Raw genomic sequence first — 18,591 nt, forward strand, 5'->3', positions numbered from 1 at the left:
GTGCTACTGTTGTTCCAAGTATTTCTTATTTATTGAGTCGTCGCATTTAAAAAATGGCCAGTTGCAGAGGAATTTCACCAACCTCTTGGTTGTTGACATGCAGCCGTCCAGCAATGCAGTTCTACGGTGAAGATTATACTTGCCGCTGGAAATGCTGTCAAACATGCGATCGCACACGCCTTCCTTATAAATGAAAGGGTTTTATTCAAAGTTTTTGTGAAAAATATTTGTCAAAAGCTTCATACGAGAGCCCATTTTGTGGTATTTCGTCCCTATATTTTCGGTCCTTTGCAAATATTTCTTAATTAGTAAATGAACGAAGAGATTAACAAGTGCCTTTTGTCATGCGATTTTTCTCCTGTTTTGATGATGTGAATGGTAGTGAGGTATTTATTACGGCTCTACACATTAAACAAGCGCGCCACTTTCCAAACTTCACAATACTTGATTTGTGATTGGTTTTCATTGCAAGAAAACGCTTGCCGGAATGGGGGAAAATTTCTCAGAGGCACGTTAACTCTCCATTTCGGCAGAGTTAGCGCCAAGCTAGGCTGCCTTGTGCTGGACATACTGTTCGGTTCCTCGCAGTACGCCAATGCATAGTTGAAGAAAAACAGTTGGTTTGCCGTAACACGTTTACGTCGCAGAGTGTAGTACTCGTTGGACCAGTTGTGCTTCTGGACTGCGGCGTCGTACAGCTTATAGAGCGGCCACAGGATGGCACTGTCCAAGAAGTCTTCCTCGAGACGGGACAGCGTGGTGGCCATTTGCCTTTTAAGGAGTGTATTGTAACCGGCACCCGCCGCTGCATCGTACTGGCGCCGCAGACATTCAGATGTTCTCTCATATGAACGTACCGACTCGACGCGCCACCACTGTTGACGCCTCATGTGATCATCGATGACGGAGTTGCTCCTGATGATTGCCCGCAACATGGCCCGTACAACGGGCTGAAGAACTGCGGCGTACAGTTGGAAGGGAATACTGTTCGAAATCTCGCTCAGGTAACCCACGACCGCGTTCGGAATGAAGATGTGGTTGTTTGTCGGCTGGTACTCGCTGCCCCACTCGAAGACGGACATAGCGTAAGCATTGTCGTACGCTGCAGACCCCTCGCTATCGTTGGCGAAGGCGTTCCAATATACTGCCGATGAGTAGGATAGCACTTTGACAACGGCATCCACAACGGTTCCGTTAGAAGCGACGAATAAACTTTCAGTCTTTCTGTATCTTTCGTAGTCGATGAAGTCGTGCTCCGTTCCGAAAGCGAGCGTCATGTTTTCCAGTTTGCGCTGAGCACGCCGGATATCCTTGGAGTCAAACCACGAAGCGCCGGACTGCAACAGGCGTTTCAAAATGCTACGTGTCTCTTCGAATAACGTGGCAAACTGTTCGTCTCGTTGCTTCCGGTAGACGTTGGCGAACTCGCGACTGATCGCAAGCTTTGCAGCAATGCCTACGCCGTAACGGTACATTTTTTCCAGGATCGCTGTGCAGGCAACAAGACGCTTATCCACGTGCGCACTGTATGCATATGTGGTTAAATTCCCGAGGAATTCGAACGTTTGGGGCATGTACGGCCACAGCGTGACTATCGCCTTGAAGCCGACGTAATTCGCAATGGCAGTCGGACGGTGTCTGTAGAATAACGACGCAAACGCTGCGAAGAACACGGGGTCCTCAACGAAGACAAGAACAGAATCTGCGACTGCGTCCTTAGCTTCTAATAAAACTCTGAAGTAACGCCGCCAGTCCCATTGCTTGTTGCCTCGCAACGCCTTGACGGTGGAGAACCGTTTAACCGCGAAATCTTCGGATGATGTCTGGAAATTGCTCGCGTTTTCTAGAGCTTCTTCGAGCATCAATATTTCATGCGCCAACTGTGATATAAATGGAGACTTCCGATACGTGCTCAAAGCTCTGACTACAATTTCCTCATACTGTTTCATGCTGTTTCTTCTAACAGCGCTGGTGACGTAACGCCTCACGTATGTTACTGGCTTTGTAAGCGACATCTGTGGTTTTCTGCCTCTCTTTTTTAAGCCCAAAACGTTCACTCTGAACAATGTCTGCAGCATCAGGCGTCGGTCCCCATTGGACACGGCAGTCAAAACGTTGCCAGCAAATTTCTTGTACGGCCAATCGCTAATGTGTAGTGTATCCAAAACTGTCGCAAAGGCTTTCAGAGTGGCTTTCTCGTCCTTCGAATTAGGACGTGCTCTGCACATTTCGTATAACCAGTTTGCCTGGAGGAGAAAGTTGTCATTGATTCTATTGGAAGGCTCTTTCTTTAGGTCCAGGAATCGAGCGAAGAAAAGGTCGAACTCTGACATCAGCTGACGGGTACTTAGCTCAGCGTAGGAGAGATTCATCGGTTTATACTTGTGCCAGTTCAGCCTAGAAAGCAAAAGAAAAAAAAACAGCATAAGCGTATGAAGGCCCCTCCCGACACTACTCTGTGAAGTTTGAATTGGGAGCTGGGACGATTCGCTTCGATCGGCATCCATGCCTCATTAGAAGGGTGCATACTGGAACATTTCCAGGAAGGCCTTCTTGCGTGAGATAATCAACACCTAAATATGTTATGCGTCCGGTGGCTGAATCAACTTGTTTTATCAGGAAATAACAAGACAGTACTCTCGTGCTGATAACAATGTGGCGACTACTGCATGTGCGCTTACAGAGCGGGTATCAGTTAAATATGGGCGTTTGAGAAGAAGTGAGACAGGGCCCTGCTGCAACTGCAGCTGTAAAACACAATCCGTGATATACAGATGAACAGTCGGTTCCCAAAACGTCACATTGGTACTGTGTCATTGCAACAAGGAGCATGCACTTTCATTGGCGATATAAACTTTTGTTGCTAAACTTACTATTTGTATACCTAATCAAGAAATATAAACTTTTCCTACAATCGTTGTCAATTTATCGCGGTCTAAGTTAATATTTTGGTAATTAGGTCTACTTTAGCAAAATAGACTGCATTCCCGGTAACTCCAGTTGGCGACACATACAGCTCTAAAATCAAAATAACGCCAACAAATTTGCCATCCTGGTTTTTAAACGTTACAGCACAAGATTGTTTAATGCAGAATTTTTTTGTTAGTGCATTCGCGCATATTTGATCGTGGCAGCCACGTTGTGGTTGCGCACTCCTCTGCTCTTAATATAACGTCCCCAAGACAGTAGCCAACCGTCGCCTCACATTCTTCCTCCCCACTCAAACTTTCTTGCTCTCTCTCCTGTCCCCCAAAAACGGATAGGGGATTTTCCTTTCTCAACTTTGGCATTTGTCGCTGTCGGCAAGTGATAATAATTGGTTTTTGGGGAAAGGAAATGGCGCAGTATCTGTCTCATATATCGTTGAACACCTGAACCGCGCCTTAAGGGAAGGGATAAGGGAGGGAGTGAAAGAAGAAAGGAAGAAAGGGGTGCCGTAGTGGAGGGCTCCGGAATAATTTCCGCCACCTGGGGATCTTTAACGTGCACTGGCATCGCACAGCACACGGGCGCCTTAGCGTTTTTGTGCTGTGCGATGTCAGTGCACGTTAAATTCTAAATCTCATTTACAACATTCTCGGACAAAATTTTGAAAATTAGAGAATTGTAACGCACTGTAATGGAAATATTTAGGGTAATTGTCTATTCTTCCAATAAATAGCAAAATCTTTCTTTTAAAGTGTTTCCCTTTACCGCATCGGACAGTCAGGAGTGCCATAAAAAACCAGTGGGGAACGCTTTTGAAAAAAGCAATAACGTTAATAGAAAAAATTCAAGACTGTCATCACGTGGTCTGCGGATATATTGATCGTTATAATGAAGTCATAAATTATACTAAAAAAATTATGTTGTTCTGAAACGGTTTCCTCCTCAAAAATGCATTTGTCCAGAATTTGTCGGCATGTAAATTGCAATAAATTTAATGCACTAACTTCAGAAAGACCTTATGCTAGATGCCGCGTATTGCACGATAGAATGCAAAGCTATATGGCTGAACCAAATCTATAACGTTTTGCGCTCTAAAAAACAAAAAAAAATACTCTAGAAACATTTGATGTCACCCAGGTCAATAGTTTTTCCTGTGATTAGAGACGTATCTAAGACTAATTTTTTAAAGCTTCTGTGAATTCCTAGCGTTCTGAAGGTATATATACTGTGCGCGCCTAAATATATTTTGCGTAAGACATCAGGTCATGTTATTTCTTGCAGATACGAGCCAACATATTCCTTACTGCGGCGCGACCATGTACATATTGTAAGTAAAGCAAAGACAAGTACAAAACATAACTGACTTGATGGCTCCACAGACGTGCTCGTAGAAGTCATCGCAGGGCAAGTTGTTCTGTTCTCCCAAGTGACGAAGGTACTCGGTGTTCCAAACGCACACCTTCGATGAACAGTTGTTCTCCCGGCTGAGCGAGTAGTTCAGGGGGCGGGGCTTGAAGGTCCACAATGCCTGCGGTCGCAACTGTGCTTTCAACTGCAACTCAGCGGTCACCACCTGCGAAGAATATGTTCGTATATGTTCGTACTGTTCCCAGGCACGGCCGACGCTGCTTATGATAATCATTTTAGCGCTATTGTTGCTGACAGACCTCTAGATTCATCTCAGAATACTCTGGCCGGTAATTCGTGGTCATGATGAGGTCACTGGCTAACGCCACCTAGTAAAGGTTAAAATAAAAACGACAGTCGGCAAAAGCTGCAAACATAATGCACCTCCTATAGGTGCACCAACTCCAATGCTTCAAACCGTTCAGTAATCCGAATATTTATACCTAGCTTTCCTCGATTGGAGGAATATTCAGAAGTAAGCCATTTCCGCCGCCACACACTTATTGTTGATTTGCTTTTTTAGCAATATTTGCTTTTTCACAGCACGATTAGCCAATGTTGAAGTCATACCAATGGACGAAACGGCCTGAAGGGTTTTCTTTCTCACTGTTTTCTCCTTCACTCGCTTGACAGTCTTCTCATCGCCATGCAGGCCTGCTAACCGGCAACTGTGCCTGGTTAACCAGAACGGCAGGCTGGTTAACCATTTTCCTTTGTTCCTCGCTGTGTATAATCTTAAACACAATCACGTTATAAACACGCAAGCACGCACACGGACACAAATGCGTGTATGCTATTAATGTAGGCTGACTCACACTTAAGGTGAGACGCGGGTCTTAAAGTGATGGAAAAATGCTCAAATTTCCATCTTGCGAAAATGACATATTCGGGACCAATACGCTCTAAAAATACTGAATAAGAGTTTTCAATGTCTACATTTTATCTCCAGAGGCCTCTACAACGAACCCCGAATGGATGGCGCGCGCACATGAAATGCGTTTTCCTGAGCTTCGTGTTTTTGACAAAATGACTAGCCTTAAATAATTTTTATTATGTTTTATTACGTTTATTATGTTTTATGATGCGATTTCAACTCATCTTATATACCGTTGAAATCAGAAGGAACTGAACTGTGGAGCTACGCTGTTTTCGTTTGAAAGAATCAAACATTTCAAATTTTGTCAACCATAATGCCACCTAACTAACCTTCATAATTATAGTGCCTGGGTAAAACTTAAGATTTTTATATGAATGTGTACTTGAACAACAACATCATTAGCATATCTCCAGATGGCAGGCCTTTGGCTACAACCCCATTTTAATCGAAACCAAAAATTTTGAAAGAGAGTGAACGACCAGTAAGAAATTAAAAGATTAGTCTTCAGTTATTTTCCTGTAATATGAGAACTAATTGAGATACACTGAAACTCGTTATATTTCCTAAGACAAGAAGAACCATATATGCATAGCTAATTTCATGATGATTTCTTTAATAATAAAAATGTGGACTTCCATACCAGCCTCTCCCCTTAAAAACATGAAACGAATTTACTGAATTTTCGACCCTCGCCCAGTCTTCACTGTAGTGGCACATGACCTATAAAGAGGCTCCTGCAATGCCCCCCAGTTAGAACCCTGAGAAAGAAAATACTGAAATATCACAAATGCGTGCGCGGCACTTGATTATTTAAAGTCAAGGAGGATCTCCAGCGGCCACACTCCGGGAACAGAACAAAACGTCAGAACGTACACAAGCAAGGGAGAATGCACGCAAAGAGGCCTGCACATCGAGTGCAGTTTTCCGTGCAGTTCACTATCCGTGGCATCCGGTGGCTTATCAAGACGTGTTTTCTTGATTTGAAAGGTACGTGCTTTGATTGATAGCAGGACACCTGTCACACAGATATCCAGAACTGGTTTCCAAAAATGCGGGCGTGGATCGAAAGTCTTCTCATCAGTGCATGTTAAAGATCCCCAGGTGGTCGAAATGATTCCGGAGCCCTCCACTACGGCACCTCTCTCTTCCTTTCCTCTTTCGCTCCCTCCTTTATCCCTTACCTTACGGTGCGGTTCAGGTGTCCAAAGGTAAATGAGACAGATACTGCGCCATTTCCTTTCTCCAAAAACCAATTATTATTAATATTATTATTATTATTATTATTATTATTATTATTATTATTATTATTATTATTATTATTATTATTATTATTATTATTATTATTATTATTATTATTATTATTATTATTATTATTATTATTATTATTATTATTATTATTATACGCAGGCGCGATCTCGTTCCGCGAGTAGGCAGGTGTACCTGCGAAGCGGCAAATGTGCGTTTAACACCTGCCGCCATCTGTCGCATGCGTCGACCACTAACATGAACTGCGCGTGCGCAGCAGGAGCTGGCGGTTTCCGTTTTTTGCGAGTTAATCTGGAAGGGAAGAGGCGCGTATGCTCAGAGCGGTGTTGTGAAAAAGGCGGATTTTTAGTTTATAAAATGCTCCGAAAGCATCGCCGGGTAGCTCTGCTGTAACTGATATGCAGCACCATCTTTGGAAGAAAAGTAAAAACTGGGACGTTGATGGCTGCGTGCGCTGCTTTCGCCACGCTTTCTTGCACGCGCACACGCTGTAGCGATTTATCGCTTGCATTGCTGCTTCAAAAAGATAGTTAAGATTGATGCGCATTTCCGCAATGCTAACATAGTTAAAGAGAAGAATCTGATTAGTCACCTCTACTCCGTGGGAAAGAAAGTAAAATGAATTTCTCAAGTGAGTCATATCGTCGTGCACGACGTGTACTTATATGTAAGTCCACTGTTAAATTATATGCTTGAAATATGCGAAGTACAGTCGTCCATAGACCTGTCTATAGAGCGTTCGAACGGCGCGCTCTGTTGTGCATTTACGACAGTCGCTGTCGCCTGGCAGGTCGGATAGAGCTTTTAAAGAAATGAGGTGTTAAACACTATCCATGGGAATGTCCATGGACGACGATGTCTTGTTTCGAGCTTTAGACTACGAGTGGGCTGTAGAATCAACCCTGTAAAATAAGCGACACACTCACTTATCGTAGTTGTGGGTTGTTGCTAGCGATGTACAGGGTGAGCCACGCTTAGGTGAACACGCGGGTGTACGGCAGCGCTCTTCGGAGCGCCCATGGGCGTTCGACATAGCTGCACATCGAAGCAAAGTGGCGCACGCGCAGGAGCACCTGAAGGTGGTGCTTCGCGTCGTCTTCCACTTCACTTTCGTGCACTGCCGGTACAGACGCACAGGCGCTCCTAATGGCGCAGCCGAATACTCGCGTGTTCACGGTAAGAGTAGATAACCCTGTACTACAGATTGGTTTTAATATTACGGCCTTACGAAAGCAAGTTTTGTACATTCGGGAAAGAAAGCTTATACGTAGCGTGGAAAAAAAAGTCGGCAGAGGCACTTAGTACTGCTTACGAGTGATAAGGCGTAAACCCTCCCACTTAGTTTGTGAACGCATTCGCCGCGCGCTCCGGCGTGATGTAACCCGATTCCATGCCGCTGGCAATTCTACCTCTTCATGACTCTACGTAGCCACCGCACTCCTTCTGATCTGCGCGCTAACTTCGTTAAAGCAGTCGCCGCAGTACCGCTGCCCGCGTTCCGCCTTAAGGATATATGACCTGGTAGCTAATGGGTCAATGCCCGTATATTCAGAATTCGATTATCTCTACTTAACATTCGTGCATCTCTGCGAGGGCTCATGACCACTCCTGGCGCAGTGGTGCAGCGGTTAAGGGGTTGCGGCACAGCCCTTGAATGCCAGATGCTGCCACCGATACGACTTGTGTGATCCAGGTTGTCTCGAGCAACCTCGCGCGACCAATAATTAACCGCCACCATGGGGACGGCATCTTTTATGGACACCATCGAATGTTAACACACGCACACAAGCACATAGACGGGCTTTCGCTCAGTGGAGCAAGTATGCCTTGCCCCTTAAAATGTGGTTGTACACGGCCAAGCATGCTAGTCGACTGGAATGCCTGGTAAAGTATGAAGGTATGAAACACGCTCCGCTCGCTGAGTTGCGAGGCCGATTAACTTTATTAAACTCTCTGAATCCAAGCGTACTGCTCCTCCTATTTCAGTTTTTAAGCCATGCTTGCACTTAATTTCTGTAATGATATTAGTTTTACGCTCGTAAGACCGGCAGCGCGAATGTTGTATTCCATGTGAGTGGTGCCGGACCACAGGCTCGACACAAACATTACAGCATCATGGACACAACAATACTTCGTAGGCCTCGTGGCTCAACGGTTATGGCGCTTGGGTGGGGACCCGGAAGACGCGGGTTCGACCACGTGCGGGGTGGTCTCATTTGGATGGAGGCGAAATGCTCGATGCCCGTGTACTGTGCGATAGTGCACGTTAAAGAACCCCAAGTGATAGAAATTTCGGGAGCCCTTCCCTACGGCATCCCTCATAGCCTGATTCGCTTTGGGATGCTAAGCCACCATAAACCACAAACCAAACAATACTTGCTACCTCCCTTTTGCTTCGGCGGGATCACTTCTGTCATCGCGAAGATTGCACCCCGAGTAAGGCGCCCATCGCGCATGCACAAAGCTAGCCAAGGCCCCACGCGAGTGGTGCGCGCCGTCGCCCTACAGTCCGGCCGTGAGCTGGCAGAGCAGCTGCTCTGGCGGCGCTTCGACACCCTAACTATCCACGGTTCGACTCTGCTGCGCTGGCGCCACGCCCGCAAACTTGAGCTTGGGTACCCTATACAGCAGCGTCAAAAGGACACTGAAGACAACGGCATAAATTTTGTTTTGTTAGTAAAATCTTATTCGGAATTTTCTGGCTTTCTTGCCTCTTGACCGGCAGCGAAAGGTGCGTTTATTTCTAAGAGATTTGGATTCAAAGGTGAAAAACCTTTTCCTGCCGCTAAGATTCAAACTCGAAGCTGTCTGATGATGAAACAGGCGAACAGTGACGTAAAGTGGCGGAAACGGAAACGAGGACTCCGTGACTAATGGAGTCGAGCGCTGCGCTCCCGTCTAGCAGCAGCCGAAATGAAAACTACTGCCGGCCGGTCGTTGAAGGCCTCCGTCAGCCTTCGTCGCTTCGTTTACATTTTCACCAACGTTACGATGAATTCCGTTCCCAATTTCGACAAAACGAAGCTCTCGCAAATAACTGCGGCCTGCACTTCAGCGACCTCAACCCCATGCAGTTCCGATGCTTCTGAGGACTGAGGCAGCGGGTCTGGAAAGAAAGTTCTAGCGCCGAGGAGTCGGCAGCGTCACTGTCACCGCCGAGCCGCCGTAACGACTGATTTCTAGAGACTGGTACGTGCGGGCATATTTAAATTATCCAATAATAGTCCTCGTAGGGCTGGTTATGCAGCCCAACGTCTTGGTACGCTGACGAAGCGAACACGCCGAGCGGTGCGTTTGCTAACTTGTAAGCGCCATGAACATTGACTATACACAGCTTTTTTCTTGCCGCATTTCAGTGCTGTTGCAAGAACTTCGTCCTAGGAGCACATAGAGAGGAACCTAGAGGTCCCCTGCTGCTCAGCGCTTGTAAATCGAGGCGCGTAACGAAACCATGCGGCAACGCAGAACCCATAGCAGTGAATCACCCCAAAACACCTGAAAGTCAGCTGACCGCCTGTCGCGCCACCAATTACAGGCTTTCTCTGACTTTAAACATTCAGGTTGTCTTCTTTACGTCTTCCTCTTGTGATAAACGTTCATTAGTGGTTGAAAACAAGTTATATACTTAAATATTGATCAAACGCGTAACCTTCATGCACGTTTGCCAGCCTCAGATATCTGTGGTGTCTCTTCTATTTTTGTCATCTATCTTGTAGTTGCGAGATTGGCCTGTGGCGGTGATACCTGTATTTTAGTTCTTGCTTTTTTTAATCTTACAAGAGCTCTGTTTTCAGTAAGAGTAGTGGTGTTTTTGGGGTTAGGAGCTGATGTCGTATTGATACAAGCCCACTTCATTTGTCCTCAAATTCCCTTTAAGAAAGTTTAACAGATGAACTCTTTAAACTGCACGGTGCATTTCATGCGCAGTAACATCAACAAAAATGCATCTGCGGCCTAGACACTAGACTAGACAAGATTGAAGACATCTACCACCCCGCGACGATCGGTTCAAATGGCTCGCTATGCACTTCTCCCCTCCAATAGATGGAGAGAGAATTTACTAGAGCTTACCAGGCGATATTAGGTACATATTGCGGCGAATTTGACAGCAGCCCGTTTACTTTTCCAAGCACAGCAGGCGTCATTCTGAGTGCGAGAATGAAAAAAAAAGGCAGAGTGCGGGGTGAGGGCAGGACAGGACTAGGAGCAAAGTGGAGACTCTCGCAGGTGCACCCAGCGCTCGTACTTTTCTTCTACAGTCACTGTGTTGTTGAGAACTATTGCATGCGGCTGAGATTGCGCCTTTACGTACTAGCATATAACGCAGAGTTTTACTGACTTTTTATTCTGCGACGGCTGTTGTAAACATGAATTGTTCTGTGTGCTGTCGCCTAGTGCTCTAACCATATCGTGCAGAACATACTAACGTCGTCGATATCGGTTGCTTTAAATACACCGATATTTTTGAAAGGTACTCACGCCGACGCAGGCTGCTACGCGAGGGCACTATGCTATCGCCGCCGCCGAACACTCCTCGTGTTAAACTGCAGCATTATCACGTTGTGCACTGCAGATCGTCGTCTTCATAAACTTCCATCTGCGGCGCGAACAGATCTTATAAGCTCAACCTCGATCGGAGATTAACCTGAGTGTAATATCGTTGCCAGACGGGCCGACGACCTAAAAAAGCAGAGCCATGAGCCAGTCATGCAAAACACACGCTTTCGACCGCCTACTTGGTTTAACTGCGTTAAAACCCTACCGATATTATGCCTTTTCCGCCCGTACTCTCTCCGCAAGCAACGATCCTGATGCTAAACTAACAATTTAGGTAAAGACGATGCAAGGTTTTGAGACACCAGATATTTTATTTTCACTGTGCGCATAGAAGCGAGCAGCCCTGTTGGATTGCTTTGCAGACGTAGAATATATTTCACTCACGTGGTCTGCTTTGTTCACAAGCACTGCGCTACCCAAGCTGATAGTTGCAAAACAACAGACTGCCAGTTCAGAAGCATCTCACTGAGTTGGAACTTTCTATAAACCGTCAAAGAAAGAATGGTGCACAAACGGAGACCGAGAGGTAATGCTGCGGTACTTGCACTAAAGCTTACCATAAATCCCTACGACACTGAGCAACTGAGGAACGTTTGATTGGCTTTCTTGTTTCACAAGAAATGAGTGCAGCGTTTATTATGTGCACTAGCATATTTAGGTCTCTTATTAAGGAGCTTTCTAAATTGTGTGATGTTAAAACAAGCGGTTGATTCCTTCAATAACAAATGTGGCCTGTTTCATGATCAGGCGTGAAATGACACCGTTTACCCTTAAAACGTTATGCCAGCCGGATGCATGTAGATGTGTTACCTATGAAAGGGTGACTTGAATGCAAATGCTTGACATTTCCCGCTCTCACAACACCGCACTGAGTAACCACAGCCGCCGTCCGGCGTATGACTAAAGCATCTGTAGGCATTGCATGCCTCCCGTGGTAGATTGTCCCCGCTTCAAAAAGAAGCCTTTCCGCCCGCGTTACGGTGCTTGTCACTGGCGGAAAAGATCTCATGATGACCAGATTGCTGAAATAAGCGAAAGTCACTCGCCCGAAAATAAACATCCGATGTAAGAGAGAAAAATGGAGTGCCTAATGACATCGCTGGCCGCAGCCGCTGCAGTCGATAAGTATAGAGATAGGGACCTCTACCATCGCATGACGGCGAGTAAATCTGGGAAACTAGAGAGTAATCATCTGTCTGCGCAAAAGCTATTTGTAGTGAATACGCTACCACGGAAAGGAAACTCACGCTACGTGTCCCGACAGGCTCTTTCCTTAGGCAGATGCTTGATTGACCTAAGCAGCTCGTTTAATTGAGAGACTTAAAATAGAAGAACAGTGAAAATAATGATGAGGGTCATTTTGCATACTCTTGATTGGATTTTTTTTATTAAATAACGTTAGAGGGCACGGATGTATCTGCCGACTGAACGGAGCGACATAGTAATTCAATTTAGGCATCACTAGCATGTCTTCTTGTGTTGGAGGGAAAAAATGAATGACAGTGAGGATAAAAGACGCTGCACGTTATATGTTACCATTTTATAAATAAATAGAGACTACTTTAAAAAACTGAAAATTCTGTAAGCTAGAAAACGTTGAAAATTTAAATGCAAGTATTGCCACAGCTGTCGTTTTTCCTAGCACACTGCGGTGGCGTCAAGACATTTCGCTGCGGATCCCTTAGGCATGTTGACAACGCCGGTCGTTTAGAAATCACGAAGTCATTTCCGGCCTTTACGGCATGAGCCTGATTAGATTTCAAAACATAAAATGTTCCGTAATGATTCCGAGAATATAGATTTGTTTTTTGTTGCCTACCGAACATCGATATAGCCAGAAAGAGCGGCAAAGTTGATTTTTATCACGAGAGAAATTCTATTCAGTTGTCCTTTAAATACTTTGTTAAGCGCTGCAATTTAAGTACATTGCTTTCACGTTACAGCCCGTAGTGCGCTCTCTCCCGGGCACAGATCTGTTTTATGTAGCGCAGCCAGCGGCGATGCAGTTCTCTATCGTTACACTTCTCTATACACGAAAGAAAATCACCGAACGGAAGTGTTCAGGGACGTCTAGAGCGCTGCATAGCTCGAGGAAGAGAGAAGGTGGCGGCACGCCCAGCAGCGAAAGCAGCCCAAAGTGTCACTGTCACTGGAATGAGGGCCGAGGAGACGACATCTGGTAGTGACCTTTCATTGCGCACTCCACGTTGCTCGTTTGGGCTCTTATCAATTAACGTACTTTTCTGGTGTAAACGGAATTTAAAAATACGATTTTTGCATCTGACGAAATGCTGACTAAACCAGCGCGGTGTCGCCAAGGAAATGAAAATGCGAATTCTTTTGGGGGAAAGGAAATTGCGCATTATCTGTGTCACATATCGGCGGACACCTGAACCGCGCAGTAAGGGAAGGGATAAAGGTGCGACTCAGAGAAGAAAGAGGTGCCGTAGTGGAGGGCTCCGGAATAATTTTGACCACCTGGGGGTCTTTAATGTGCACTGACAACGCACAGCACACGGGTTACTTGGCATTTCGCCTCCATCGAAACGCGGTCGCCGTGGTAGGCACCGAACTCGGGTACTCCGGATCAGTAGACGAGCTCCCAACCCCTGAGCCAACGCGGCGGATTTGTCACAAAGGGTCGGTCTCATTTTTTGGTGACGGACGGCGATAATTAGTGTACGGGTGGCGAGCGCACTGCAGCTAGCGAGAATGCTGTCAAAAAGCTACTTTCTTTCATAAAAGATTACGTTCTACTTTTTTCAATTCAACACAGCGTCATTGAATTTTGCTGTTTAATAACAATTACAGCACAAGAGCCGGATCATGTTCAAAGCGCCTTTTAAGCTGGCCGACCATGGAAGAATAATTGGTAACAATGTAGAGGCAAACAACATATACAGACTGGGAAAACGTCTCAGCTCGAATTAATCCCACCGTACACGGGGACGTGATGGTGCCATCGTACTGGGAACCACCTCCAAAGGCGCCGTACCACGTTTTCATGTCGACAGTTATTCCTGACACATATTCTTTCCGACAATTGGCTCAGGGTCGCGAAAAAACAGTACAAGCGTCACACGTCCGCCTCACAGAGGGAGGCCTGTCGGAAAAAGCATGCCTACCTTTCCAGTGTCCGTAGGTGTCTCTAGGTCATGCAGGCCAGGTATTGAATAGGCAGACATCAGTAACAGCGAAGCTAGCATGCAGATTGCCACGACGATGACCACGAGCTTCCAGAAAGGACCCGAAGTCGAGCAAAACGACCGCGGTACCATCAGCAGCGTTGATTCTTGGCCGTCCATCCGTGGTCAGGCGCCGATCACTCCAGGCTAGATCGGGCCCAATGGCGGAGAACATTCAATCCAAGCAATGATGATGATTTGCCGTTTAGTTGTTGTTGTTGTTGTTAGCCTATCAAAAGATGGCACATACCCACACTGGGGGATCGGCCAAGAATCGGGTGGCTATTCACCTGAACGCAGTTAATAAAAAGGAAAAGCACGTGGGAGCGCAACACCGGTGAATTCTTCATCATAAACAGAAAAGGGATGAGAGTTCCCCATTATGGCCAGCGTGACGTCAGCTTCTTCTTGCTGCAACAGAGATTACTGCACCAGCAGGCGAAGCTTCGTTGTGGAATCCGATCAGCTGCGATAAATATTATTGGTCCTGTACATTCTCGTTTCCCAATGCTTGCATACGAAGTAGATATCTGTTGAGGTCCGCACATCAAGATTTTCTGTGGTCAATTTTTGAGGCCGAATTAAGCTCGGTCAATCTCGCAAGGCGAAATAACTTCTTTATCGTCTTTGCCTTCGAGCGCTTACGCCTTTTCGCTGAACAGTTTTAGCGCAAGCCACAACAGCACAGATTTTTGCTGCACCGAGAGAGAGAATTCGTGCTTAAGCGTCCTCGCAAGTTTTTACCTCGGTGCCACTCGAGGACACAAGTGCAAAAATGGTATTGGCGAGTTGACTTCACAGCGAAAGCATAACATCACCCACTTTGTTCCAGTGTTACAAAGTAAAAGTAAACGCAGCTTTTTTAACTGCAAAAAAAAAGTTCTTCACAACTTCTAACAGCGCTTAATGGTACGCAACAGAAAATTAGCATTCAATTTGAGGGATCCCAAACGTTTTTTTATGTTTCATTTTAGGTATGGTTGGCTTAGATGCGATGAATATAGTTTTATGTTCGGCTCTCAAACGGCATCGTTAGTAAAGTTTGCAGTCAGCTATTTTGCTACGAAAAAAATAATGAGACCTAATAAAGAGACCAATATTTAGGCGGAAGTGTGCAATTATTGTCTCGTGCTTTTGCCTAGCAGCATACCCAGACAATAAAGAGACATATCCCATGCCAATACCTGTATAAATACGGCGTTTCATGTAACTTGATTCAAGGAGTAGAAAAAAAAAGCGGAGCACCGCGGCTGGGTGCAGCCAGCGAGATTGTATCGCGTTGTGTGGTGCTGTTTAGTGTTTCTTAAATCGCTCTGAATTAATGATTACCTCAGATTTGCAAATTTTTCTAATGCATTGCGTTAAGTGAAATAGAATGTGCAGGAATAACCGGTCCAGTTTTTGTGACAACGTACATCCTACGTGGTATTCTTTACAGCGCTTTTTCGGCCATGTTCTGGTCAGTAGAGATGTAGTTTCTAACTTGAACTTCGTCTAACCTGAACGCTGCGGCTTTTCTCTTCCTCTTCCCCAACTTCTACTCTTCCTCTGCCGCCGTCTTTCTCAATACCGATTCCGTGCTGCTGACTACGTTCGACCCAATTTACTCGCGCTGCCTCGGTTGAAGAAGGTGCTCCGTGGACACTGTCCCGTTTCATCGCAAAGCACCCAATTGTTTACTGAAATCAGCGCTCGCTCTAATATTGGATATTGCCGCCGCCCGCCCCGCCCAGATCAGAGACCTGTGTCTCGACGAGGGTGTTTGAAAAGGCCTACATACACCCCTCCTGCAGTATACGGGGAAGAACGTGCCACATCCTCATGAGGTGGCATCGGGAAACGCCGCAATATAAGGAAGGGACGCTGCCTACGTCATGTGTGAATGGAGGTAGATGAGAAAGTCCGAACCGGCCGTCACCACAGCCAAATGAAGCAGATTCTGCTACTGAGTTTGAATTTTGCTTGTTATATACGCGCCTTAAATCTTCATGTGTAGTTCTGAAAACAGCAGGGCACGCTTCCAACTATTGTCCCGTAAATTGCTTTGGATAAATAAATCACGCCTTGAAGTTTGTCGCAAAACGAAGAGGTGCAAAACACTACCGAATGTAAATGAAGCTATCGACTCCACACAAAAAAAAAAAACAAATTACGGAAAAATTTGCTTTGCCTACTCGAAATTGAAAACTGCTTAATCACAAGGACTTTCGTTCCAAGAGGAAGAGAGAAGCTCAATAAAAGGGGTATTTTCACACAGGTAAGATATTTTGACTACACGTAAGCTCTCAGCCATCGTATTCATACTATTGTATTCGTATATCTTATACAGCGACTATAATTCGTCTGTTTAAGCATATGGAAGTACACACAGGAAACTCCGTTAATTTTTGCTTACACGCTTTTTTTCTTTTTCGAGACTAAAACAAAAAATAACGCGTCACGGTACCGCCGCGTTTTCTTTGAAACGAAGCAAGGTTAGTCGCATTCAGCGTAGCTTTGAACATTGTACCAGTACCAATGAAGTTGTCTTTCGTTTCTGTAGAAAGAACGAATTCATCGTGAAATCATGTGTGTTCGACCTTAGTATAGCCAAAACACTTGGCAGGCAAAATTAGTAAAGTCAATCAAGGACTTCCCCAGCCCCGAAGGTTGCTGGTTCAAGTTGGACATTTCGGATGACACCGAAATTACAAAACCGTTGTCACTGATTAACGCCAAAAAATAAAGAAAAAATTCTCAGCTTGAAGTTTAGTTTATTTCTTAAACTATACAGAAATGCATACATACACTGATTGGTAAGACAGAGGTCCCAGAACTTTATGCTGTAATGAGACCTCTTATAATAATATGGATAAACTAATGACAATTTTAGAAGTAGCGACAGGGAACAGTAATGAGTTAAAGCATATCGGGTAAACACTATACATATTAGATAAAAGTACATATTGAAACACAAAACCAGACAGATATCACCGATAGAGGAAACGCTTTCCTTGAATTGAGGGACTGTTGGCTTCCTTCATTTCTTGTGCAGAGTGGCCCTTACGGCTCCAGTAATGCATTTTTTTACCTATGCGAACTCACCGAATAAACAATGATGACTTGCTGGAATTTAGCTCAAAAAGTGAGCGTTTTTGTTTCTTTTTTTTTTCACTTGGAAATCCGTCGTTGCGTAGTGATCTGTATTTCAAGGCAGTGCCACTGATTCATCATGCATGAGGAATGAGCTCAGCCGCAAGCGGCATCACTAACAGTGCACTGCCTATAATGCTTTCACTCCTCAATATTTCCCTTTTTTGTGGCTTTCGTGGGGGAGCTTTTTATCCTTCGCGGTAGCTCTGTGGTTGAGGCCTACGTTTGGCTGATTTTCCAGAAAAAGCCCGAACGCAGCTCAGATGCATTGCGATGCAGGTTAAATGCTGACGATATACGTGTTCAGTGCGTTAAAGAACTGCAGGTTTTGGAGCAGAGCTCAGTTGTAACCCCTTTTTCTTCATTAAATCCCACCTTCTTCCCTTCCCTCACAACGCGGTTTGGTCATCTACCAAGAAGACAGTTACAGTGCCTTTCGTTTCCCTTGCCACTTAATAATACTGAGGGCCAAGATGAGGTAGTCACCTGGAGGCAGGCACCTAAGGCGTTGTTCGAATTTAACTGCCAAAAACGGCAAACATTGCCGTTATTTATGTGGATTCTAACACAGCAGGGCCCAAATTTTTATTTCCAATGCGTTTTTTTATCGCAGAAATGTAGTGCTTAACCTCGCATTTTTTGTCACAATGCAGGGAACCTGAGCTCGCACAGTCATTTGTTGGTGCTATGGTGCCTCAATGCGCATGCGCTTCATGTCATCTGAGGTGGGGATAACTACGTAATTTTGCTCCCGAGACGCAACTTCATGGCGCCGCGATAATGCTGTAGGCGACAGAAGTTTTGTACATGCCTGTCTAAGCGTACCGTGTCAGGCGCTGCGGTCCTCGTTAAAATAAAAAATATCACCAATTCGATGCGCACGTTGCAGCTGTGCGCAGTGTCTCTGTTTCGATGGTCGGGGTTGTTATTCCTCGAGATCAGGCGATAACACCTTGTCAAGCAGCATGTGCCTCCCGGAGCGTGTTGGATCACTGGTCTCATTCGGTGCATCTCTACTCGACATAGAGGCGTGCAAGAAGCTGGCACCTGTAGCCTCGCCCAAGCCTTCCTTATTAGCCGCATCATCTACACCTACCCCTAATATCACCTTCGAAAGCATAGAAGCGGTAGACAGTGTCAGCCGTGCAGCCTGCAAGGCAGCCCAAAAGCTGCCCTCCTATGCCAGCACACAACTCCTATTTCAAATTGGCATGCACAACAGTCTTACAGAGTTGGTCG

General features: G+C 45.5%; 1 protein-coding gene across 1 annotated transcript; it reads right to left on the reverse strand.

The window, feature by feature from the left end:
- Positions 1-401: 401 nt before the first annotated feature.
- LOC144119984 (neprilysin-2-like) lies at positions 402-14,387 on the reverse strand. Its single transcript, XM_077652474.1, has 3 exons — positions 14,161-14,387; positions 4,293-4,501; positions 402-2,397 (listed from the first exon to the last, which is right to left on the reverse strand). Exons 1-3 carry the CDS (start codon positions 14,338-14,340, stop codon positions 402-404), a joined length of 2,385 nt encoding a protein of 794 aa, XP_077508600.1. The 5' UTR covers positions 14,341-14,387.
- Positions 14,388-18,591: the final 4,204 nt, after the last annotated feature.

Source organism: Amblyomma americanum, chromosome 2 (assembly GCF_052857255.1).
Source record: "Amblyomma americanum isolate KBUSLIRL-KWMA chromosome 2, ASM5285725v1, whole genome shotgun sequence".
NCBI lineage: Eukaryota > Metazoa > Arthropoda > Arachnida > Ixodida > Ixodidae > Amblyomma > Amblyomma americanum.